Source organism: Procambarus clarkii, chromosome 82, assembly GCF_040958095.1.
Source record: "Procambarus clarkii isolate CNS0578487 chromosome 82, FALCON_Pclarkii_2.0, whole genome shotgun sequence".
NCBI lineage: Eukaryota > Metazoa > Arthropoda > Malacostraca > Decapoda > Cambaridae > Procambarus > Procambarus clarkii.
In genome coordinates, this window is record NC_091231.1 from 5,845,618 (window position 1) to 5,872,928 (window position 27,311).

The following is a 27,311-nucleotide window of genomic DNA, read 5'->3' on the forward strand; positions in this document are numbered from 1 at the left end:
GGTGGTGGTGGTGGGTGGTGGTGGTGGTGGGTGGTGGTGGTGGGTGGTGGTGGTGGTGGGTGGTGGTGGTGGTGGTGGTGGTGGTGGGTGGTGGTGGTGGGTGGTGGTGGGTGGTGGTGGTGGGTGGTGGGTGGTGGTGGTGGGTGGTGGTGGTGGGTGGTGGTGGTGGTGGGTGGTGGTGGTGGGTGGTGGTGGTGGTGATGGTGGTGATGGTGGTGATGGTGGTGATGGTGGTGATGGTGGTGGGTGGTGGTGGGTGATGGTGGTGGGTGATGGTGATGGGTGATGGTGATGGGGTGATGGTGATGGTGGTGGGTGATGGTGATGGTGGTGGGTGATGGTAATGGTGGAGGATGGTGGTGGTGGTGGATGCCAAAACTATCAGTAGTTCAAAAAGCCACATGACAAAGGTTATAAAGACAAACACCACACACCAGCGGCCACACTCAGGTGGCCAAAGGCATTACCCTTACTCAATGATATAATTGTACAGTAAAGCTTTCATTTATCCCAAATATCTTATCAAGTTTATCCAATTAGACAAAAGGTTTTAAATAGCTAATCAAAACAAAATAATACTAAGAAAATGTTGAAACAATGACGTTTTGGTCCATCCTGGACCATTATCAAGTCGTGTAATAGAAGAGAGGAAGGCACGGTTTACTCCCTGGAAAACGGGATGGAAACAAGACAACCCATCCACAAGAGCAATGGACACACCAACATGTGAACCCCAGGGAGAACCAAATCCCATGTAGCCAAAAACCGACTTACAAAAAGCATCCAGCTCCACAGGGTAACAGATCGAAGTGCACTCCTATGGTTCATGCCATGGAACTGAACCCCCAAAAAACTGAAGGGGAACAGTGCAAAGCAATAGCCATCAAAGGGCATGAAGGGCTCAAACCCGCCAGTCTCAGAAGTGATGGAACAGATAGAACCAGAGAAACTGGCACAACACTTTGAGCCAAACCCTGCCCAGAGGAAAGGCAATGCAGGCAAAGCTCAGGCTCCTACACAGCTGCTCAACCAACAAACAAGTCACCTGGGCTGACTCAATACCAACTCAAAGGCTGTAGGTTGAGAAAAACTACTAGAGGCAGATAGAGGGAAATCAACCAAAAGCCTTAAATGAGGTCCAGCCAAGTCAGAACATAGGACGAAACCAACTAGAGCATTCACTGGTTCACCAGGATCCTGAGCCCAGGAAACCTGAATCTCTGGCCAGTTGACAAAGACTGACTGGGGGCCCAAACCAGCCAGGAACAAACAAGGGACCACTTGATGCAGTCAACACAGAATGAGTGGTTCAAAATCCCATTGAGAAGTACCAAATACAGGCCCAAGGATGCCACTGATTCAGCACTGCAAGGCAACAGAAACGCTCACAAGTGAAACTGAGGCACTGAGCAGTACACCAAGTAAATGCATACCAGGAATGGGAAAAAGACAACTGACCCCCAGGAGTAAAATCATGTGCATGAGGCACACAGATCTGAAAGGGGCTCCCACAGGCCCACCTTGGAAGCTCCGTTCTTTAGCCTCTAAAGCCAGCAAAATGGCCCCCAGGGCAGAGCCCTGGGGGCCATCTTGAAATCAAAATAAAAAAATGAAAAGGTAGGCAAGTCTACCTGATAATATGCTCATGGAGAGGACCATGTTAAAGTATATATGACATGAAACCAGTGGAAACAGAGCACCTCAAGAAACACCTGATCACAGATAAGATTAGATTGAGTGGTATGTGAATATTGATGGCTCTGAATGATGTATGATAAAAGAATAAATATTAGGAAGAATAAATGAGCTAGTAAATAAGTGCACAGAGAGAATTAGCATTGATATTTATGCATAAGACAACAAAGAATAACCAGAATAATATATGTGGTGAATACAAGATTGTCAGATTAAGACTGCTTTGTAGGAGAATGTTGTTGGTTGAGAGGAAATGCTTATCTACAAGGCACTCGAGATAGGCTTTTTAAACAGAAAAGATTGACAACTCATTATTTTACCATTTCAAGAAATTAAAGGTTAGCAATGTGACTATAGTCACTATAGAGGCATTAGTCACTTGAGTGTTATGGGTAGTCGTGCAAGGTTAGTAACTGCACGATTAAAAAAAAAATAGAAAAATTGTCATTTATGAGGAGGAGAATGAAGTTCATGGTTATCTTGAGATGATTTTGGGGCTTTTTAGTGTCCCCGCGGCCCGGTCCTCGACCAGGCCTCCACCCCCAGGAAGCAGCCTGTGACAGCTGACTAACACCCAGGTACCTATTTTACTGCTAGGTAACAGGGGCATAGGGTGAAAGAAACTGCCCATTGTTTCTCGCCGGTGCCTGGGATCGAACCCAGGACCACAGGATCACAAGTCCAGTGTGCTGTCTGCTCGGCCGACTGGCTCAGCCGACCGGCTGGTGTAAGGGTTGTATGTATCACTGTCTGCAAGGAGACACCAAGTAGAGAAGATCTGCGAGACCGAGATGTACGTAGCTCTCTAACCCTTTGACGACGACGATCATCATCCGACGTGTCCTTTTTTTCTTTTGTATGAAGCTGCCACACATGTTTTATATCCCTCTCTTTGCTAGCACATTTTAGTTCACATTGAAACCATCTCAAATTCACAAAGCTGTTTGGAATTTTATGCATCCATTCTCAGTACCTTTAAATATGTCTGTCATGGCAAAATTGTTAATCAGCTTCTTTCATTGTATCTTAATACAGTTTGTCAGTTTCCCATAGCTTGGTTGTTTATTGAATATTATATTTCTATGAACTGTATTTCTAACTATACTGATGATCATGAGGAACAATATTTAAGTTATACATTGAAATGTGTTTGCCAATGAATGCTACATTAACGTCTTTGTGAACATTTCCTTCAACAATAATGAAACCAAGTTATAAAAGAATACAGTATGCCTCTCTAATTCACCTGTGTATATGATACATTGTTCAACTTAAATTTAGTCTTCATTGATGTTCTGGAAGGGAAGAGGTTTAATGACTCACCTGATTTATTAAGTGTTCCTGTTGGAGTACTGTCTGCCGAGCTGTTTGGTGATCCCTTCTTAGCCAACACAGCTGCAGGCTTCTCTGGTCGAGGAGGTTTAGCCTATACGAGAACAAATTTAATTTCACTAAAGTAATACGTACTAAATAATTCCAAATTGCTGCATAATATTTTGCAATAATGATTTAGTATAAAATAAATAATAACTAGGTTTCTGCACTGTACCATTTTATAATGATTTAGTATTAAGTAAATAAATTAGATAATTGCCGTACTACAGAAAGCTACAAGGATTGTGTTTGAAGTCAATATTATGGAATCAGGAAACAAAGATGAATGTCTTCTCAGGTGTTGGAGGAGTTATTAGGAAACACTGAGGTATTTTATTAATATAGGACGTCCCAGACTCATGAACGTCCGACTTAAGAACAGCCTTCAAAGTTCCAGTTTATTGTCTCGATCTACTATATGAACTAGCAAAGCAAACCCCACATTATGACCAGTGTTACTTATGTCCACACAACTCTAAGAGCGGGCCTGCTTTTACGTCGACATTGTTGTGGAGTCCACATGTCGGAGCCACCCTGCCCAGTCAGCAGTGCTCTCCTGTGTGCCCTGTGTAGATCTGCTGGCCATTATTTCAGTTATTTATAAAAATGTATGATTTATGACATGTGAAGGTTTCTGCACCATTGAAATCAAAGAAAATTTCTCATGATTTATGACATGGAAAAGCTACTACTGTATCACACAAATAAGAACAAAATTGTTATTGAAATCCTATCTGCCTTTGTTCACCCAGACTAAAGCTACTGCATTAGTCTTTTTGAAGATTTAATGAATAAATTAAGTGCAATTGTAAGTGATGATATGTAATGGCAAGTGATGGGTGGGTTTACATATTAAAGGCTAGGGTAAATTTACACATGAAATTGAGTGGCGAGACTGCTAGTGCTCATGATAAAGGGGCAGCTAAATTGGTTCTAAAACTGGCAAAATTATTGAAGATGGAAAATACTGTAGTGTGCTCAACAAGTGCTAGTATATTTTCAAGAAAAGTCTGCCCCAAAACCCACAACCTCTACAGCAGCCATTGACAGTGAAGATGACCCATCAATCTATAGTGTCCATGCATCACCACCCTCTACTGCCACCTCCAGTAAATAGAACACTTTAAGAATTGCCTGTCCTGACAAGCAGGATAAGTCCATCATTCAAGGTAAATAATGTACTGTATTTTCATTACCTGTCCCCAAATTTTTTTTTGCATATTGATTTTTGGTGGTTCAAGAATGCATTCCCTATTTATAACTTTGTGACAGGAAAAATCCGGCCCTCAATAGCTTCCTAAGTTAAGCAGCTAAGCACTGGTCCAGCCTCTGAAGCACACCCTTGTTTATCATGAGTGGGGACCAGAATCTGGTACTCTGTGAGGCAAGGGAAGCCTTGCCAGGTGAGAGCTCAGGTCATGCAGAGGTCCCTGCCAGCTTGCTCCCTCACTCCAGTGCTGCCCAAACAAACCCCTCCACCCTATAGGCAAAATGGGAATAGAGCAGGGACAAAATGCTACTGAGGGCCTCATCAGAAAAAGACAATACATTATATTCAATTCTCGATTTCTGAGATAGCTTCCCCCTTTTTCCCTTCCTCAGTAACTCTCCAAGCTACCTCGTAACAATGTCTTGGCAGAGGAGGCTGTAGTTCTGTAAAAGCTGTTTTTGCTTTCCCCCACAGTGGGATGTGCTCACGTCCCTTCCATTCGGGTTGGCGTTTTCCTGTGTAGGTTGTTTAGCCTGTTGGGTATCCATCCTTGGTGGCCAGTTCACCCTTGCTTTTCAGGCCATGGAACTAAGTGTCTGTCCCTGTTCATCTTCTGTGGTTCCATCTCTTTCTGGGGTTTGGTTGGATGTTGTTCCTTGGAGGTTTGTGCTTCCTTGACATTTCTCCAAAGTGGCATTCCATGGTCTAATGTTCCACAGTCTGTTGCCTCTGTGGATCCTATAGCCGATCCTTCTGGGCCAGCCCTCTTGCCAACATCCTTTTCCCGTATTGGGGAAACTGCTTTCTGTACAGAGATGTTCAGCCCCATGGCATTAGGTTAATGCTTGGCTGGGTGTCCATCTGGGATACCACATGCTGTGGGTGCTTACTCTTTCAGATAGTTCTCGTGGAAATGATCTCAAATGATCTCACTGCCATGAGTTGCAGGTGCCCCAATCTGTGACTGTTGTTGCTTTCATGTTATCCTCCTGACATGTCTTCTGCTCCCTTATCTGCACCTGTCTTCTTGGTGGTGGTATTCAGTGGCTTGAAGTGTTTTTTTCCTTTCTTCCCTTTTGTCTCCATTTGGAGGCAGCTTCAGTGGTCTGTTTTTCAGTCCTGGTTTTGGTGTTGATAAGCATCTATTGCCAGATGATGTTGCTGGCTGCTGGTGCCTCTTTGCCTCGGCTTGGTTGGGCCTCTCGTCATCTTTTTCTTATTTGGGGCTTTCAAGCCTCCAGCAGTTCTTCTCTGGAGTCTCAGCAGGAAATAATGAGCCCTCTCAGAAATCCATTGTTGAATGAATGAAATGTGTCTTTCTGGTGGGTCTCCTCTGTATCTTCCCTTTCCCACACTTCCCTTCTTCCCATGATGTTTGGAGTAATCATGCTTGGGCAATGTGCAGTGCATAAATAACTGGACTAGCTGCCCCAGACCCCTGGGTTGCCAATGCTGTCAATTGGTGGTAAGGCTGTGAAACTAACTAGCAGTTAGACCTGGACAACGATTGTGTACACAAGTTAAAACTGGAGTTGAAAATATTTTCCAACAGTTGATTGTTTTGGGCATGTGGTTGGTCGAGTATCCACACCTCCCTATACCTCTATTGAGAGGGGTCAGATTCTGGTCCTGGTCTCCGAGTGCATGTGATTCGACAGAGCCTGGTGTGGTACCTGGGCTTGGAGGACTCCAGGTGGGTAGCTCTGTGAGATACAGAGGGAAGCCCTTCCAGAAATTAAAGTCGGTGATACACATCGCAGCTGAAACTTATGGCCAAGCAGCTGACAGGAAGTACCCGCCACTGCCAAAATCCACAAAACCAACCCCCACTGGAAAGGAGGGAAAGTGACCAACTAGACTCCTGGAGAAAATCCAAAACAGCAACCTGGCAGGCATAGTGAGCTATACACAAGTTTAAATATGCACCCACAGGAGTGGGATATTATTATGGAGGAGTGCACAACAGGGCATATCATTATAGAGAGGGGGCAGTCGGCAACATGGCATCATTATGGAGGAGAAAGTACTCAACAGGGTATTATTGTGGATGGGGGAAGTAGCAGGTAATTATTATGGAGGGGCTACATGGAGCTGATACTAACCTTTCTTGCCTATGGGTACGCCAACACATGCAAGCAGAAAGCACCATAAAAAAATTAGACTTAGCAGTTATATACCACATTACATTCTTGTAAAGATTGAAAACAAACATAATACAAGAAATTTTTGACATCCAAATACTCAATGATGTGCAAACATGTGATAAATTATATATTGCCCAGACTGACCCATTGGGGAGGTGGGATTTAGGGATAAGTATTGATTTTTGGATGAAAAAATGCTACTTGCTAAACTATTTGATATTTAGTTACCATTGAATTTTCTTATCCATACTAGCTTAAGTAGTATAATATTTCCTATTCAAGGTATGCTTTTAGAGCTAGGCCCCTGCAGTAGTTCTTATTGCACTGGGCTTGTCCAGAACACAGACACTGCTATGCTCTGTGTGACTCTGGTCCCAGAAAAGACATGTAGCTTTGCAAATTACTGTATGTTGTTACCATTATCAATGGAACAAGAAACTGAGTGGAGAGCATACCTCAATCCACCCCAAGACAACCATTTGCTTTAATATGCCACACAAATCTTTTAAATCACTCTAAACTCCCTTAAAATGATTCTTTGTGACTTTACAATCGCTAGGAGTCATCTAGAACCTGGCATGTGAACTGTGTCCTGGGTGGGACCAGCCCCTGGCTACCACACCAACTGAAGGGACCTAACTTGGGGGAAAAAAAGTAATGTGTTATTTAACTCCACATTAGTATTCTTAGGTGTCCGAATTTCATTCGTGAGCAAGTACCCAAGTACTCTTGGGTACTTGCTTACCCCCCCCCCCACACACACACAAAATTGAAAATACAATCACTTTCTAGTAGTTTATGTAATTTAACAGATTTACAGTATATTGATAATCCCCAATCTTGTTATTCTTTGCTAAATTAATTTGTTATCATGATGCAGGCTGCTGAAGAGAATAACATTATGTTTGCTTCATGAATGATTTGTTTGTGGAGATTCAACTCCCCAGGATTGGGTTAAATGACTTTTTGGGCAACAGATTGAAACGAGAATGAACACTTATTAAAATTAGATTTATCCCGAATAAAATCACTGAACATAATGGCAAACCACTTTTGTTTGATAAGACACTTGTGTTCAGTTGTGGCACTTCGATTCTTGTTAAGTGTCATAACCTCATTAATATGCTCTACCACACGAGTGTCACTCAAGATACACCAGATAACATGCATCACTTTATCAATTTACAGTAATCACTAAACTCCTTAACAAAATACTGTACATTTTATTAGTTTGTAAAACAAAAGTAATGAAGCTACTGTTATGCAGGGAAATCTAAATTTCTTATGAACATATTCAAAATAATGCAACTTAATCATATCTTTATTATATCTTACAAAAAGTGATAACCATATTTTTGCAGTTAAAAGTAAATGCCATAAAAAAAACTATTTCTTTAACTTTATTGCTCAGTCCTTCTGCAGTATCTTATATTCTTATGTTCTTAAAATGGTACTGTATGTCTAGTCACACTTTCTCTGTCATTCTAACAACCACTCATCACTTCTACCCCATGCAGGACAGAGAGGAAGGGAGGGAGGGTGAAAAGTATGGTACACTAACCGTTTCCTCCACACTCATCAGCTCCACAAAGTTGTCTGGGAAGACTCCGATGTGACCATTAAGTTCTCCTCTCCACCAGCCTTTGTCTTCAAGCTCCTTGCAAAGAACAGTGATTATGTCTCCTTCCTTCAGCTCTAACTCGTCTTCATGTTCTGCTGCGTATGGGAACATGACCCGTGCTATTTCCCGCACTGCAGATACAAATTACATAAATAGCTATTCTGTGGTGCAAAGTTGTTATAAATAATAACAAAATTTGGTTATATTTATAGCAAGTACTTTCAGTATTTAAATTTGATTTAAACTTGTAAAGACAGAACACAAGTTTATCAGCAATTTATATAAACTTTGCCTTTTGAGCCAAGGCATTGGGTATGAAGACAGTAAATCACAGTAATGTGGCTGAAAATTAGACATCCAATCCATGAATCATAAAATAACAGAATGACAACATTTAAATCCATCCTGGACCATTATCAAGTCCAAGATGGACCAAATCATCGTCACTTCCTATAATTTCAGATGTGTGGGTTGGGTGTCTAACAGGATGACAGAGGTTTAGCACAAAGACCAAGTGTTGGTACATACTGTCATTCAACGCACACTCAATAATAGAGGCTCACAGTTATCATAATGTCCTTACCAGGCTTGGGAGGTAACTGAGGTGGTGGCAGCTGGGGTGGAATGGTACTTGCAACTGATATAGGAAGTTCCCTTCTGCCATTTTGTTCAACCTGCAGGCACAAGTTATTTCCTTTAGCACTTCTGCACACAACATATGAAATCCATGTCAATATTACAATAAGTTATTCACATTAAGATGAATTGTAAATTTTTTCTTTAGTTCCTTACATTTACAGACATCAACATGGCAACCAGACACAAAGTCAGAAAGGGTTTGATTAAATTGCAACATAAAAGTAAGTGGTCATCACTTAATAGTTCTTCCATATGCAAGTACAGGGTTACATCAGATACGGGAGTTCTGTTTGGTCTACTGGGGACCAGAGCCGAAACCTGGCCACCTCCCTCTCAGAGGAACAAAGAGCGAGTGACGATTTGCCACCATACCAGGAAAGCATCCATAAGTTAGTGAAGTTTTTTGGACAACTTGAAGTTGTCTCAAGTTGGTTGTCTCTTAAGGAGAACAGTAGTGTCATATTGTACATTAAATATTAGCCCTCCACACAACCTACGATGTGAATGTTGCCAAACAAAATAACCAAATGACATATATATAGCAAGTACTTTGGCTAGACTTGCCTTATTTTTATCTTCAACAATGGGGTTAGTTCTGTCTTTTTCAAGCGAGTTGATGCGCTCTTTGTCAGCAGCATTAATTCGGGTTTTATCTGTTTTTGAAGTAACTCTCTCTGTTTTAGGCTCGAGTGCTGGAGGAAGTCTGTGAGGTAGGTCCCGAAACTCCTTCACTTGACCTGTTGCATAAAATAGAAAGAATTAGCAAGTATTCAGTACAATGCAAAACATTTACTATACAGTACTGTATATATTAAAGAAATTAGCATGCATGTTTTATATAATCTAGAAATATTTCTGGGAAGCCCCCCTAAGTAGTCTCCCAAGCTGAACAATGGATTAGTTAAACCTTGGAGAGATGCATCAAGCCTCTAAGACCCTACCAGGAGCCAGGACCAGAATCTGGCTTGCTCTACAAAGCGAAAGAATCTTGGGGGATCGAAGATCAAACTAAAGCAAGAAAAACCCACCAGATAGCAAAAGCACAACAAAACAAGCCAAAGACAAAAAACAAAACAAAGAAAATTAGGTACATTCAGGTTAAAACCCTAACCATGATGTGCTAGACCACCACAAGGTGGCTGCCCAGGTTACTCTGGGTCTCAGTCAGCCCACCCTTATCACTCACTCACCTGGTCACAGCTTTGGGGAGCTCAGTACCTCTGACAGGAATCATTCTCAGCTTCATGCTCAGGGAATTGGTATTAGATTGGCTTGAGTGGTCCAGTGAGCTGTGGCTCACATGCATGCTTCTGCCCCATTAATTAATCTAGTTGTGTCAGTCTATGTTGCCAAGAATAGGGAAGTGGGGGAAAGATCCTTGTTCTTGATCTTGGGTGCTCTCTGTAGGACCCTATTCTCTGCACCTTCATCTTGGATTGAGGTTTGGCATTTGTTAAATTCTGAATTCTCAGTTTGGTCCCAATACTGGGAGTCCCTTGGGGGGTATGGCTTGTGCATCCCCAGATCACTGCAGTGGGCAAGCTGCTGGTTGTGGCAATAGAGCTGTTTGCTTCATCTTTGTTGGCAGAAGTGCATTTTAGGGGCTCTTCAGCGTTTGCTGGGGATGCTCCAGGATTACCCTATCATTGTCTCGGTAGCCTTGTTGTAGCTAGGCCTGAGGTCTTGGAATTCTGGGAAGTTTATGAGATTCCCTCTGTATCTCTGGCTGAGGCCAATTCTGCCCCTTCAGGTGGGTGTGTGTCCAGGTCCCGTGTTTATGGCTTGGTTCAGCCCAGTGACAGGTTTCCAAGGTTTTGCTTCCATTCAAATCAACCCAACAGAAAGAAACTTAAGCACACACCTGACCAAAGACCAAGAAACCAACACCATAATGAATCAATGCCAGGAGCACAATGCTTAATATACAGCAGAATACTGTACAATACTGTACACACACATCTATTCTGCCCCCCATCAATACTTTGTTGACAGAGCAAGTCCTGTTACAGTACTATCCTAAAAAATGGGACAGCCCCAAAAAGAGTCGACTCAAAGAGGAGGCAACCCAAACCCCACAGGAAAGATAACTTTAGGGGAAGCACAAGCTGGTGCCAAGGAAGATAGCCTCGAATTGAATGCTGGAGCAAAATAATTAGTTAATGGCATGCAAGGTGGGTGTTAGAAATGCAACCGTTATGCATAAATAGTAACAATAAACAAAGCATGGAATGATATGTACAATGGCAGTATCAGGCACATGAAGTTGGAGGGGTAGATGGCTGGGATCCTGGGTCTCCTAGGTTACCACCTAGAGATGGCCATGACAGTTGCAGCTATAGTTATTTATCCATTGCCAGTTAATGTCTGAATTGTTTCCTTTCATTTTGTTTCTTCAAATAAAGGCAAGGGTTTGTTTTCTATTGACTCTCTAGGCTCTGTGGTAAGAGTGCCTATGCTCAAGCATAAGCACTTTTCTGCAGTGGCAGCACCAAGAGGCCACCACAGAAAATAAATATAACTGAATCTAATACAAAACTTTGTAGAATATTGTTAACAACTGAAATTACTGTGATAATTCCCTAGGCATCAGACCATTTCTAAGTTCTGAACGTTTTATGATGACATTTGAGGTCATTCTCTATGCATTACACAGACACTGCAAATATTTTAGGACAAACAATAAGAATTCCTTTGAAGGATGCGTAATAAAGTGCATGCAACAAATATTTTATGATGGAGCATTCATGATTACAATGGAGAAACTCAGGTCTTCCTGTACATTTACCATTTTCTCTAGGAGCTTCTTTTGTCTTGTGAACCGGCTGAAATGCTGAAGACCCTGATGATCCAAGGATTTTTGCCGACCCATTACTTGTGGAGTTCTCAGATTCTTTTTTGGTGGTCCCTTCTTTCTTCAAGTCAGTAAGCTTAACTCCATAGCCCATTCCCTGAATGGGTTTCGGTTTTATTTCTGTTAGAAAAGAAATTTTGTATGAAGGATTTTGCAGTAATTAAAATTCATATAAAAACTATCCTAGAGTAAAAAAAACACTTCAGTCTTATTTCACATGAGGAGAGTTTGATCCCTACATCATGAAGAGCAGTCAAATGTTACGGTGTAGTCACTGTGTGTAGCTTTGATCATAACAAAGTTCCAGAGTAAGCCAATTCTTAACACTTTTGCATTTTGATGATGCTAAAATGTATTATCCATACTTAAACAGTAAAAATTCCAATGTATTAAAATGTATAAAATGTAGAGAATTCATTTGAATGTTTGTGGTTGGGAATGCACAGATAGGTCAGACTGCCAAAATTTCAAGTGATAATTCGTATACAATAATATAGAAGGCAATCAGGTATGCCTTCCTCATTTAATACTGTTCAACAGAATATTCACTGAAAGTAGCAAGAAAGTACCACTTTTAAGAAAAATGGCTGTTCCTTGAGCTTCCAAGAGCTCATCAGACAAGCCAAGTGTTCCTAGAGCTTCCAAGAGCTCACAAGACAAGCCAAGTATTCCTTGAGCTTAAAGGGAGCTCACGAGGCAAGTCAAGTGTTCCTAGAGCTTCCAGGAGCTCATGGGACAAACCAGTCTACTGATCTCTTTATGCAGTATTTATAGTGACAAAGCATCTAAGAAAACTTAAGAATACTCTTTATAAAAGGAGTTTTCATCCCATTAATGTGATAATAAAAATTATTGTATAAAAAATTAATTTAATTCATGTTCATCACAAATGCAATATATTTTTCCAGTATTATATCTTACCACAAAAAAAAATTAATTAATGCTATAAAATGCTGTATTCTTGTTACAAAAACAATAAACAAAAAATTATCACCACCCCCCCTCCTTTCCCACCTATAATGGTGTACCTGCCCAGGCAAGCATTGAGAACTAGTACTGTACTTCTAAACTAGAAAAACTTCTGCAGCAGTGTTTCAAGCATTTTACCAACTAGGAGAAAAGTACTGTACATGGTGTGTGCGTCATCTTAATAAACTCTACCACCATATTTGCCCCACCTCCTCCTAAGCATTTCTCTCCTTCTTCCTGACCTCACACTCCCTTGTATACAATTATAATTTACTGTCTCTAGCAAACATTCCTCAATCTCAAGTCACAAACTTTTTAACTCGCTTCTGAGCAATTTCAACTGTCTACTCCTTAAGGCAAGATTCACCATTTCCAACAGGAAAGAATCATGTATACTAAGGCAGGAAAACATACTTGCATTGGTAATACATGGATTTTTTTTCACAGTTCTTGGAGGGCAATATAGTGCCATGGAGTAACTGGAGAACATTCATTCCTGCCAGGAACAACCACTAGTGATGCATCCCCCACTAGATGACAGCACCTCCCACACCTCCAGGTACACACAACTCGACCACAATCAATTCCTGAACATTTTCTCAGTCTCAGGTGGGGACTGCATTTTCAGTACAACTTGATTTCATTGATTTGGGTATCTGAATCCTGTGCTTAAGGTTTGTTCCTCAAGTGTTGCCTAGCACAAGTGTTTGTTTACAGGTCTGATTGTATATTTCCAGTCAATCATTTATTCCCCAAGGTTCACTGGCTGGAGGTTCATTGCTAAAGGTTCACTGTTGGAGGTTCACTGCTGGAGGTTTGCAGCAGTTGCTTAACTCTGAGCTTATGATTCTCCATACAAGGTTCTCCTTAATCAGTGTTTTGACATCAGTGTTTGCTGTACACAGTATACAGTATATTTGGATGTGGCTTCAAGAATGTGTTTCAAATGTGACAAAGAATGTGACAGTTTCAAGAATTGCATTTGCATTCCACTTCTGATTTGCATCAGCAAGATCCACGTCTTTCACTTGCTATCACCTCATTCAATATTAAATTACCCGACTTCTCAAAATATTTAAACTCTATTGTGTACTAATTTACACACAATACCTGCTTAGCATTGTAAGCCAGGCATTGACATGGTATTTGCCTCCCATGTCTTTCAGAAACATTTGTTGACAGTCATTATCATTAAGATTACTACACACAGAAATCACAGTAACATGATGTATCAAATGAATAAATCCACAAGGGCCTTGATGAGAGTTCGAACCTATGCATTGGATGTTCTAAGAGGCACTCTAGTCAACTATACCACAACTTGCTAAAAGAATTGCAACCTCGAGTGCCAGTGCTCCCCACGAGGATCCACAGGCTTTCACTGAAGCCTAACGGTTAAGTTAGGCTCGGCTTAGGTGGAAGCCTCGGGATCCTCATGGGGGGGGGGGGGGGGTACTGGCACCCCAGGATTGCAATTCTTTTACCAAGTTGTGGTACAGTTGACTAGAGCATCTCTGGGAACATCCAGCACATAGGTTTGAAGCCCTTATCAATGACTCCTACCTTTTCACCTCTTACATCTTTGGAAGGCACCATCATTCATTTGCAAAACTTTCTTGTCTAACTGCTCTCATACCAAAATCATATTTGAACATGATTCTCTTTACATCTATACAATAAAACAATCCTTATGAGAGAAGCATGCCAAAATGTGTATAATATTTCCAATGAAGAGTAAAAAAACAAAAACCAGCATTGAATGTAATGAAATGCCTCTTTCTGGGAAGACTTCGGCGGCTCGCTGTAGCTACCTGCACTGATCGAGCTCCACAACTATAAATCCCATCTGCCTCCGAGTACATAAAAGTTCACTGGAGACCAGAGGCGACCTGGACCCCCTCACAGAGGCACAGGCAGCAGGGATTTCATGACCACCCCTAGGCCCCTCATCATAAAATCAAATCCCAAGAAAGTAAGCAAAGTACTGTACAGTAAACCAGTAAATAAAGTGCACAAAGTAAACAAACAAGGCAGCAAACAACTCTGGAAACTATCCACCCCCTAGTATAAGGGTTTAATAGTCTGGTCTCTTTCCTATGAGATTTTTGTACTGGTTTTCCTTTTCTGACGAGTCTTGTTTTCTGTTCAGTGTGGCAGCTCCTGGGAGCCACCGTTCAGCCTATTCAAAACCAGCATTAAATTTGATGAAATGCCTCATTCTGTGGGGGAAGTGGTGAGGTAGCTCCCTGGACCCTATCTTCCCTACTAGGTCACAGGTTTGCTTTTGTTCTGCTCATGACCAAGTCAAAGACTGGTCTGTATGGCTGGTAACCTTTATAACCATCACAAGGTAACTGCACTGTAACCACAGGGTTGAGAACAACCATGAACCTAAAGTATTGATTTGTGATGCATAGATTCCACCCCTTATACATATCCTTCACTTTCTTATCACTGCCAATTACACCAAGGAGTTATGCACACTCATTAATCAATCATTCTCAAGGCCTATACCAACTTGATAATTCAAATCACCTAGTACAATCATTTCGTTAATTCCTTGGTATCTCTCCAATCCCACTCACTAATTCATGCCAGAAAATAAGCTTCACATTCTTACTCGCATCATTGCATGGAGCCTATTTAATCACATCACTCACTCACTCACTCCTGCAAGTGAGACTCTCCCACACTGGCACCCAGCACCGCATTATGAGAGGCCAGTCAATCAACTTAGAAAAAATTCATATTAGCGTACAAAACTCTTGTGATTAATAACCAATTACATTACAGGACCACATTTAAGCTTACAGTAAGACAGGTCTGACTACATTTAAAATTCTATAACACTAGCAACAAATATGATGAGGTAGTACTTCTCACATGCACCAATGTTAATAACTATTTGTCATTCAATGAATACAGTATGCACACACAGTATTGCCTATGTTAATTGTTTTTGTGTAAATCAATACATACTTTTAATCAGCACGCTTCATTATTATCAATGTTAAGCCTTGATTATAATGTGCGACTATCTGCCTGACTGTGTTCCACACAACACTACACTTGTTTTGCTTTATTTGCATAAAAGCTCAGTATCTGAAATGTGAAAAAAAACTTACAGCTCAGCAAGAACATATATACTGTACTGTACCCTGCAGTCCCTTATCTTGCTCTTTATGTTATATTTAGCCCTTATTTGTGCACCAAAATGCAATACAGTAGAGAACTATTCTGTATTTATCCAGTAAAAAAAAACACCAAAAATGCTATTAAGAATGTATATTTCATCTAAAATCCAACTGAAGTCCTCTCTTCATTTGTCTCATCCCAAAGGAATTAAAAACTGTGAGGTGTCTTTTGAAAAACCTTACAGAGAGAACTTACCCTCCCTGTGCTCTCAAATTTGCTATTAATCTGTAAAGAACAGAGAAGACTCCCAAGGAGAGATGAGGGATGGCAGACATCCCAGACATCCCAACCCGACATTGGTCAGCTTCCCAATTTGTCTCCACAAATTCACCAACAAATGAAATGATTACAGACTCAGGGATCTGCATATACAGTACAGTATATCATATTATTTTTCCCACCCCCTCTACTCTACTCGCTCTTTATTGGTATGAAAATGACCATGAGTACTAACCTAGTTGTGCTTACTTAGGTGTGTCAACAAGGAGGGAGATATGTGGCTCTAAAGTTCCACATCATATCTATTATACCTATTGACATTCCAGAAGTATGTCATACTTTCCCTTAAAGCTGTGAATGGAAGATGCTCTTACACCATTATGCTTCAAGCTTCTTCCACTAAGAATGGAAGTGATGGTAAACTCCTAACAAGGAGTCAAATGTCAACATAACCAAATGCGCAAGACCATGGCATTAATTATATATAAAACAGCACACACATATTTTTGTAACATCTCTGACTTACTTGTTTCTAGCTTCCACATGTACGTACGTACGTACGTACTCACTCACTCACTCACTCACTCACTCACTCACTCACTCACTCACTCACTCACTCACTCACTCACTCTCTCACTCACTCTCTCTCACTCTCTCTCACTCTCTCTCACTCTCTCTCACTCTCTCTCTCTCTCTCTCTCTCACTCTCTCACTCTCTCTCTCACTCTCTCTCACTCTCTCACTCTCTCACTCTCAGTGGTCCGTCACCCGGAGAATGTCTGGCCACTCTGTTTATTCCCTCTTATTATCTTTTACTTTTTTATTATATCACCTTTGATCCTTCTCTCTTCAAGTGTCACTAAATTAAGTTCTTTTAGCCTGTTCTCAAAGCTCATCATTCTTACATCTGGTTCTAGTTTCAAAGAATATCTTGGGACTTGCTAAACATTCTTTTTCCTGCTTTACTAGGTGGGGGTTCTATGCTTGTGCTGCATATTCTAAAGCTGCTTTAATGGTCACAGGATATAATACAGTACTATGAAAGACTTCTTAGTTCCAGAATGCAATCCTTATGTACACCAGTTTTGCACATGAAGATGGTATTCTGTAAAATGTGCACCTTTGGTGTTATGTGCAAGGCCCAAGTGTACACACATGAGTGCATGTGGTGGTGACATAACTGGCTTATGAGAGGGCACCTGGCACCAGCAGAAGGCACCTCAGTCTAGAATAGTAGATAAATTTACAAACATTCTGAAACGTGACACATCCATCCGGTGTTGAAATAATCCTTTCCTCAACAAACAAGAATATGAAATATTAAATGTTACTCAGGCTTCAAGAACAGGCCTATATGCATACAATTATTATTTTAAACACTTCTGGAGCAGTACACCAGAACTTCAGTGTGTGATCTCATTGACATCAAATTCAATGCCTTACATACACTATCTTCCTCTGTGGTTTCACAAACTTGTGTCTGTAAAGAGTGTTTGATCCAAGCCAACCCCTGAATTTGCTGATGACATATGTCTTAATTTCTTACAATCATATATTATGTGTGTAATGTTTCAATAAAAAAGTTGTTATACTTTGAGTTACATGTTTGTCATATGTCTCACAATTGTAATTTTATGCTCTCTTTATTACATGTAACAATTATAAATGTAAAATGTCTAAATATTTATGAATAAAAATTAATCTGTCAATAAGAGGAATACATCGAGATGATGTCTACATGCTTATACATAATTATCTCTTGTAGGGACAGAGGGGAGACAATTTATAGTCGGTGCAAACTGAACATTTAGTAAAGATACATTTTCTTCGTAATACAAACTGTAATACAACAAAAATTTAAGGCAATGTAAGTGATGAGAAATGACAAAGAAATAAGGTACAACACAGTATGTATGTATGTATAGCATTGTTAGTTCCTTCCTGATGATTGTAGTACTACTGCTACTGGTGTTCTCAGGTACTGTATTATTATTAATTATAATACAAATTTTTGCACTTTTGAGAAACAAAATTTTATGAGTGAGGTGTGAATACAAAGAAGGGGGTAAAAGGTGTAGATTGACTAATATGTACGCAAGTATAACAACACAAGGTGAATGTACATACATGTATACAGAAAACACCCTACCTCTTGAGAGTAAATATTCTAAAGACTAATAATATAACTTTTTAGGGTCAACCATAAATACCTTTGCCATCACCATTGATATTAAGCTGATTGTTAATATTCTCAAGATCTGACTCGGTGTTCTTGGGTGTAAGCTCCTCCTCGGCGACGTCTTCTACAAAGTTGGAAGGAAACATGCCGACCTGTGTGTGAACATACAATACAACAACTGAATATCTATTCCACACTTCAGTAACTGCTACTTGCAGCACAGCCTTTATATAAGTTATTGTAACTACATTAAACAAAATGTTTATTTTACAATGCTTATCAATTACTCAAACTTGAAAATTATTCACTTAGTAATATAAATTTATCTTGACATTTTGTTGAATTTGCATTAAATAAATGTTTTTCCAACAATCAGGATATACTACAGCATATCTATAATAAAGAATATGTCTGCCTGAGGTTGGTGACCTCCAACCTGGTGACCTGGTGCTTGGGGCTAGCCTCACCCAACTTTCAAAATGACACATGTGGGGTACGGGAGTGTCATACACGGGCCATTCAATAATTGCACCAGTGCAATATAGGAAATATAGCCATTAGGAGAGGACTATAGGAGAGAGCAAAAGAGAAAGCACAAGAGAAAGAGAGAGAGAGCAAGAGAGAGAGAGAGCAAGAGAGAGAGCGAGAGCAAGAGAGAGAGAGCAAGAGAGAGAGAGCAAGAGAGAGAGAGCAAGAGAGAGAGAGCAAGAGAGAGAGAGCAAGAGAGAGAGAGCAAGAGAGAGAGAGCAAGAGAGAGAGAGCAAGAGAGAGCAAGAGAGAGCAAGAGAGAGAGCGAGAGAGCGCAAGAGAGAGAGCAAGAGAGTAAGAGCAAACGAGAGAGCGAGAGAGCGCAAGAGAGAGAGCAAGAGAGTAAGAGCAAACGGCAAACGAGAGCGAGAGAGCGCAAGAGATAGAGCAAGAGAGTAAGAGCAAACGAGAGAGTAAGAGCAAACGAGAGTAAGAGCAAACGAGAGTAAGAGCAAACGAGAGAGTAAGAGGAAACGAGAGAGTAAGAGGAAACGAGAGAGTAAGAGGAAACGAGAGAGTAAGAGGAAATGAGAGAGTAAGAGGAAACGAGAGAGTAAGAGGAAACGAGAGAGTAAGAGGAAACGAGAGAGTAAGAGCAAGAGAGCACAAGAGAGCAAACGAGAGAGTAAGAGCAAGAGAGAGAGAGAGAGTAGCAGCAAGAGCAAGAGAGCATGAGAGAGAGGGAGAGAGCACAAAAGAGCATGAAAGAGCAAGAGCAAGAGAGCACAAGTGAGCATGAGAGAGAGCAAGAGAAACCAAGAAAAAGAAAAAGAGCAAGAGAGGGCAGAAAAGAGAGCAAGAAAGAGGAAGAGAGCGAAACAAAGCAAGAGCACAAGAGAGCATGAGAGAGAGCAAGACGGAGAGCAAGAGAGAGGGAGAGCAAGAGGGAGAGCAAGAGAAAGAGGGAGAGCAAGAGAGAGAGGGAGAGCAAGAGAGAGAGGGAGAGCAAGAGAGAGAGGGAGAGCAAGAGAGGGAGAGCAAAAGAGGGAGAGCAAGAGAGCGAGCAAGAGAGACAAGAGAGCGAGCAAGAGAGACAAGAGAGCGAGCAAGAGAGACAAGAGAGCGAGCAAGAGTGAGAACAAGAGAGCGAGAGAGCAGAAGGGCTGTTGATTTGTGGAACCAATTACCACGTAACATAATAGAAGTAGGATCCTTTGATTGTTTCAAGCTTAGGTTAGATACATATATGAATGAGATTGGGTAGTTATAAATAGGAACTGCCTTGTATGAGCTAATAGGACTTCTGCAGTTACCTTCATTCTTATGTTCTTATGAATGAGAGAGCAAGAGAGAGAGAGAGAGAGCAACAGAGGTAAGAGAGGACAAAGTGGGTTAGCAGGGGAGACAAGAGAGAGACCCAAGTATCACCGGGTACTCCCCTTTTAGTACTGTATATAATAAGCTGACGTCTTAAATGACTGTAGTAAAGAACCTAAGAGACCTTACAAAGCTTATCTGTTAGCGTTAAGCTGGCTTGTTTTAATTTTTGAGAGTGAAATTTGCAGTTTAAAATATTTAAATATCAGTACGTATATAAGATGTAATACACTACTCTGCTAATCTTCAAGTCCTGTTATTAAGTAGAACGAGGTACATGCCTAAAAAAGGGAAAAATATCGCATATGGCGACAGGCGCCGTGTATGGGTTAAGAAAGACAGTCTGATCTTACCTGTCCATCAAGCACCCCTTTCCACCAGCCCTCCTCGACCTCCTGGAGGATGGTGATGGTCTGGCCGACACACAGGGTGAGCTCGTCGTCGTGTTGCGGGTTGTAGCTGAACACCACCCTACACCGGCGCCCTCCCATCTCTGTAACACCAAAGGTACTCATCACCCGCTGCTCCCTGTCTCTTGTGGCTCCTCACTCTACACTATGCCTCCAGAGGGTCACAACGCTACCTATATGGTGGTCACAACGCTACCTATATGGTGGTCACAACGCTACCTATATGGTGGTCACAACGCTACCTATATGGTGATCACAACGCTACCTATATGGTGGTCACAACGCTACCTATATGGTGGTCACAACGCTACCTATATGGTGGTCACAACGCTACCTATATGGTGGTCACAACGCTACCTATATGGTGGTCACAACGCTACCTATATGGTGGTCACAACGCTACCCATATGGTGGTCACAACGCTACCTATATGGTGGTCACAACGCTACCTATATGGTGGTCACAACGTTACCTATATGGTGGTCACAACGCTACCTATATGGTGGTCACAACGCTACCTATATGGTGGTCACAACGCTACCTATATGGTGGTCACAACGCTACCTATATGGTGGTCACAACACCATCCTGTGACAATATGAAGGTCACAGTTCAGGTTTTCTAATCCTCTTTATTTCAAGTTTATAACTAATTTCTCACAAAACGTAATATTGTTAATGTAACTTTATAATGAAATAAAACGAAAGAACACACTTAGTAATAAAGTTTATACTAATAAGATTTTATTGCAACAATAGAGTCAATTCCAATTAATGTGTTTTATGTAAAAGGGCTATTATATCTATGTAAATACTGCTCCAACATATTACTGTTCTTAGTTGGGCATGGAGAACAAATACAATTATTATTATTATTATTATTATTATTATTATTACTACATGAGAGAGAGAGGGGATGCAGATTAAAAAGAAGAACAATCTTTTAATAAGAGAAAGCATGTCACTGTACTCCTGTAGTCTGTAAGTACCTGTAGAAGGTTTATCAACACTCTGGGAGCTAGGCTTATCCTGTGATTGGTTAGGCTGTTGCTTTCCGTGGCCCCGCAGGCCCACATATCCATTCCAATCCTGGCTCATCCAGTACTTATTGCAGGAATGTGTGCAATTTCCTACTGCAAACTTTCACTTAGTTCCGGCAATATTTCTTATATTTGGTAGGAGGAGGAGGGTGAAAAGCCGTGGACCTCTGGTGTTCATACAATGTTCTCTGCAAATGGCACCTCTACCCTTTACTTGCTCTATTATACACTTTCTACTCTATTTTTCACTGCATTAGTGTTATTTTACTGTACCTATTTGGAACTTGACCTCCCACACACAATGTGTGTTATTTCTCTGTTCCGTTTCTATAGAGCACATTTTGAGTGCTCTTGAGACGGTCCCAATAATTTTGGTGCTGTACCGTGTGAATGCATGACGTGTATATTCTGTGTATTTCTTCTATTTCAGATATTCTCTCCTGCCTTGACAGGGAAGGCGTGTATTAATCAGTAATCGACATGAAGAACACAAGTTATTTGAAAAAGAGCATTGTAGTGACGTCCCTGAATTTGAAAGTTCTTATAATCACTGATAATTTTCCCGGATGCTGCAACGTTTTTTCTATTATGCTCACTAAATGTTAAATAGTGAGCATCATTATTCCTAGATACTTTACATGTCCTTTCCGTTCTATGAGATCCTGACTAGCGTCTTACGTGGTGGATCCCGTTTAAATTCCTCGTTGTTGTCCATTTCCAAGAAGCTGGAACTTACCATAGTTGAATATCATTTTAGTCCGTTGCCCATTGCAAACTTTACTGGTTTGAAGGTTTTCAGTCTCCTACTGAGGCAATCATACCTGATTGAAATTGTCGGCAATGATAACTGAAAGCTTTGATTTGTGTTTTTGTCTGTCTAATATGAGGATGAAATCGAGTAGTTTACATTGGTTTTAGTGTTACAGAGGAAAACCCTGTGGTACAGAGGGTTCTCCTACGCTCGGGCTTGGCTTTGTTTATCTGTTAATCTTTGTGACCACTGTCAAGACATTAATACAGCGCCTACTTAACCGGTTATTATTTTAGTTCACATTTTATACTCTATCACTTCATGGTCACGTTTATCAAATATCTTTGCAAAGCCCGTGTTTACATCAGCATTTTTTCTTGAACTGCTTCGGTGAGTTCGCCAGTGGTTGAGTAGATGCGAAAGGCAGGATTGTATTCTCTAAGTCTGTATTAACCTAGGTTAGGTAGTTCGTTTTCATTATGAAACTAGAGACTGGGCTGCTAATCACTCAGAAATGACTGGATTAATGTATGAGGTTCGTGCACCGGTCATTTTGTGCCTCTTAACCCTTATCAGGGTACTGCCCGTGGGATTGGGATGGGATGCATGATAAATTAAAACAGCTACACTGAGCGCTCGTGCTACTGTTACTTGACATTTCTGAGTAAGTATGGTGTTACAGGAGTCAGGTCCTGGGGCCGAGTGCGTGGCTCTTTGGTCAGTATATTTTTCAAAGTCTGTTGTTTGTGTTTATATCTGTTATAGAGTATTATTATAGCTGTGGATAGCGTTCATGAGGACGCTGTCAGGATTTTCAAGTTGTCTACCAGAATGTTAAACACAGCTCCATACTGTTCTTTCGGGAAATCACTAAATTTTGTGTCGCCGTCTGTGCACGAACCTTCTCTTGTCAGTATGGGTTCAATATTGGGAGGTTTTTAAGTCTTTATTTTGCAAATATAAAAAAGTACTACTTTCGATTTATTCCCCGACTCCTGTATGGCACTCCGTTCCATTTTAATTTCTCCAATCTGGTAAGCATCAGCTTCTGCTCTATTTCTTCAATCTTCCTCTTTAGATTATTTTTTCTTTGAGGCATGCGTGCCTGAGTGAGCAATGCCTATACTATTTTCCTTTTGTAGTTTCTTCTGCGTTCTCAAAGTTGATTCGATTTTTCGTTTGCAACGGCTGTTAATTATTCCATTCCTTGTGTGGACGTTTAAATAGTCAAGACAGCTTCTCACGAGATGCTACATTTGCCCAGTCATTACCTTTATCGTTAACACATTACTCACGGAACCGTCCTTCCTGCTTCATATTTCTTTCGAACATGTTACCTGTATTAATGCTCATTTGAACATGATGTGGGTATCAAGCAAGTATCAAGCAGATACGAGTATGTAGTGCCAGAGATGGCATGTCCCTCGATCTGAGACAGTCGCGCGCGTTCTCAATTGGTCAAGCGAAATATAAAGAGCAGTATAAAGATAAAGCTGAAAGCATTATAAAAAAAAATATTTGACATGCAGAGAGAGCGCAAAAACCACTGCAATAAAAACAGCGCCTCTATGCACGCGCTAAAGCAGAGCCTAGTGTTTGTGGTGGGGCTTGGCTTAAGAGAGATGGAACCTTCAAACATTGACAACAAACATGACAGAAGCAGCTGGTAGACGGTGGGACCCGGTGCCAAGCGAGGCACTAAACACAACACTGACGAATGTCTGGGAGCAAGACGCCTGCCGTGGCCAACACGGCACACGCAGCCTAAACTCCTCAACCCTTTGAAGTCACCTACAGCATGTCTCTTAAGTCCTTCACCCCCTTGGCTTCACACTCCTCAAAATCTTACATTAGTTGACGAATAACGAAAAGCTATTACATGCCACAGATATCCTATACAATTCTGAAAGACGGTGACGTCTACTAAAATCTAGATATTACTGAAATATCTTCATTTTGAAAACGCGGCAGTAAAGTAATTGGTAAATATAATCACACTGACATCACACATCAACATGTGTGATAGGTGTTAGGAAAGGTATGACACAAAGTGTATATCATCCAGGTGAGCTTGTGTGTATAGCAGGACACTGCCTCTCGCACCTGTTCCATCACATGGGATTAGATGCACTGAGAGATATGCAAAGTAGCTATGTAAAACACACACGCACTTTCGAAAAATGTGTACAATCGTACACAGTACATAAGGAATAACTTGAAATGCAGTATGAAGCTATGTGTAACGCCACGATATACAATTTCAAACTTGAAGATCCTGACAGCTTATTCATGTACGATATGCACAACTCTTACAAACTTTGAGTTGTTTTGAGCTGGATTGATTTCAAAAATAAAAGTAACACGCAGCACCTGTACTGCACCGTCTCAAAGCATATTCCACTCAAAATATAATTATATGTCAAGGTAACGAGAGGTATCCCATAACATATACACCAAAGAAACATTAAGGTCAGGTCTCAAATATGCACAACTTACTGTAGAGAAATATATAGAGTAAATTGCAGGATGGGCCCAGGGAAAAGGAGAGGTGCCACGGACAAAATCTGACAACACTGTACGAACACCAAAGAGCCAGAGCTCTTTGTGTACTGTATTGACAAAAGAGCCAGAGCTCAACCCCCACAAACACAACTAGGTGAGTATCAGAGGTCCCTTGCTCTTCACAAGCCTCTTCCCATCACATACGGTAAATATTGCTGAAATTAAAGTGGGTGTTTTCAAGAAGTCATTGACAAGTCCCTGCAGGAAGTATCAGATCAGCCTGCCTCTTGTGGTGGACATGTGGGCTTGCAGGCCGTTGCAAGCAAACAACAGTATTGCCGATCAAGTTATCACAAGACATGCTTGATGGCCGCCCAGGCTTCGAGACTAGAAACCTACTATAGGTAAATAACTTAAAAATACAATCTTGAAAATGTTAAAGATATGTCACAAGTATGGGTCTAGAACTGACTCGGCTGGACTACGAAGACTTAGGTGGTGTATCTTAATAGTTAAGAGGGGGGTAGGAAGTGAGTAACATGATCGTGACACACATGATTCTTCACCGACAGGCTAAGGACTAAATGCTCCACATGGACAACAACTGAGCAAGAAGTTGTTGTTAAGATAAAACGGAATGATTTAACAGTAGACATTATATATAAATGTCGCGCGCCGTAGTGTTATAAACTGAAAATGCAGGCCCCCCAAAAAAGCTGACGCGTGGCTCTGTACCCTCAAATTAGTTACACACAAAAAATTACATTTTACGTCACTTTTAGAGATAACGGAAAATACATCATGATATATGAAATGCTCAAGAACCCACTGGTATGCATACACGCATACCCACACTCATGCAGGCGATGAGTTACAATAACGTGGCTCAAGTAAGTTGACCAGACCACACACTAGAAGGTGAAGGGACGACGACGTTTCGGTCCGTCCTGGACCATTCTCAAGTCGATTGTGTACACACTTATGTAATAATAATAATAATAATTTTTATTTAGGCAAAGGTACATACATAAAGAGATTTTACAAAGTTTGTTGGCTTTATAGCCAACATGTGTATACATACACATGTACGTGCAGGCACAGGTGCACACACACACAAGGCTGGAGATCTCCTGGACAATATAGAACCAAAACGAGGCAAGCACCTGTCACAGAAAAGGAAAATATGCCAACACGTTGACAAAACTGGCGGCGGAGACCATAGAAACATGTTACCAGAATGCTTTGCCCGAAACGCTTTGCGTAATAGTGGCTTTAGGCATTGTATGTACTAGCTCTATCTATAAATCCATCAACGTTTTGTATCTCACCTTGTATGTATGTACTTTACCTGAATAAATATTTGTATTTGTATTTTGAATAACATTAGTAGCGCGCTAGGCTTCCATACCAGCCTGCAGGCCAGCAGAGCGCGGGAGGGGCCAAGCCAGTTAGTATGAGCCTAGGATTTTGAGGAGGCTTACTTTAATAAAATTGCTTGCCATTACCATTTACATAAATAGTTTTAGTTCTTTTATGCTGCTGTGTTGCTTGTAAGTACATCATATACAAATTGTACATTTATACACCCATACATAAATTTTATGTATTTAGCACTCATTACAAAACTATTTAACGAGCAGTCTGAAATGGGGCCTACAGTTCCCATCAGGCCTGGGCTTATCACCAGGTGTGCATGGGCCTGCTGGGGCCACCATGCACTACTTACGTGAGCTCTGGTCTACACTGTGTCGCCCCGCCCTCAACGACACACCTAAAGAAATATAAAATGAAGATAGAGAAATTTCAGAGGTTTGACAAGACTAATTCTTGAGCAGAGGAAATTAGAATAAAGGGGGGATAAGCCGGGAGGTTTACCTCACAACACTGAGGTTTTGACGGGACACAACATCAACAGGAACTAACAGGGTAAACAAAGAAGTGATCATTAAGATAAACAGTAGAACAGTAATAAGCAGATGGACGCTGGTAACTGAAATGTGTCTTAAGAATGTAGAAGAGCACTAAGATGGGTAAGAGAGTACCTAACAGACAGGAATCCGTGTTTTATTGTGAGGGGAAGGGAAAGGGTGCCCCCTCCCCCCCCCCCCTCAGGATAGGCCAGGACTAGCCTAGCCTGAGGACAAGTAGCAACACGCACACAGTAACAGCAAGGACGGGCTGCCAGAGGAGGGAGGACAAGCGACCGGACAAAACATCTCGCACAAGAGACTAATGTGGACACTAGCAATGCAAGCTGGAGTAGCTGGGAGAGGAGTTAACTAGGTGTGACGATACTTAACAGCTCTATAATACAAACTATAATACACAAAGAAATCCTACTACCCTGATATATCTATAAAAATATATATATATATATATATATATATATATATATATATATATATATATATATATATATATATATATATATATATATATATATATATATATATATGCATGCAACTGAAAACTCACACTCCAGAAGTGACTCGAACCCATACTGCCAGAAGCATTCTGCATCTGATGTACAGGATCCCTTAACCACTCGACCATCACGACCGGACAAAAGAGGACGGTAGCCAAGGCTAATTCCCCATCCTCCCGCCGGCACTCTGATGGTAATCTTGGGCATGGTATTTTATCAAATCACCTCATTCTTTGGGGCACA

General features: G+C 41.0%; 1 protein-coding gene across 11 annotated transcripts in view; it reads right to left on the reverse strand.

The window, feature by feature from the left end:
- LOC123764361 (SH3 domain-containing kinase-binding protein 1) overlaps positions 1–27,311 on the reverse strand; it is a 180,525-nt gene that overhangs the window by 26,007 nt on the left and 127,207 nt on the right. For 6 of the 11 annotated variants that reach the window (XM_069315990.1, XM_069315988.1, XM_045752037.2 and 3 more), the window contains 8 exons: positions 26,370–26,414; positions 20,295–20,434; positions 18,128–18,248; positions 11,469–11,654; positions 9,248–9,420; positions 8,628–8,718; positions 7,985–8,175; positions 3,019–3,121 (listed from right to left, as the gene is read on the reverse strand). In XM_069315990.1, the coding sequence (XP_069172091.1) occupies positions 3,019–3,121; positions 7,985–8,175; positions 8,628–8,718; positions 9,248–9,420; positions 11,469–11,654; positions 18,128–18,248; positions 20,295–20,434; positions 26,370–26,414 (1,050 nt within the window). The remainder of the gene's footprint in view (positions 1–3,018; positions 3,122–7,984; positions 8,176–8,627; positions 8,719–9,247; positions 9,421–11,468; positions 11,655–18,127; positions 18,249–20,294; positions 20,435–26,369; positions 26,415–27,311) is intronic. The other 5 variants (XM_069315989.1, XM_045752040.2, XM_069315993.1 and 2 more) reach the window with 1 other exon arrangement.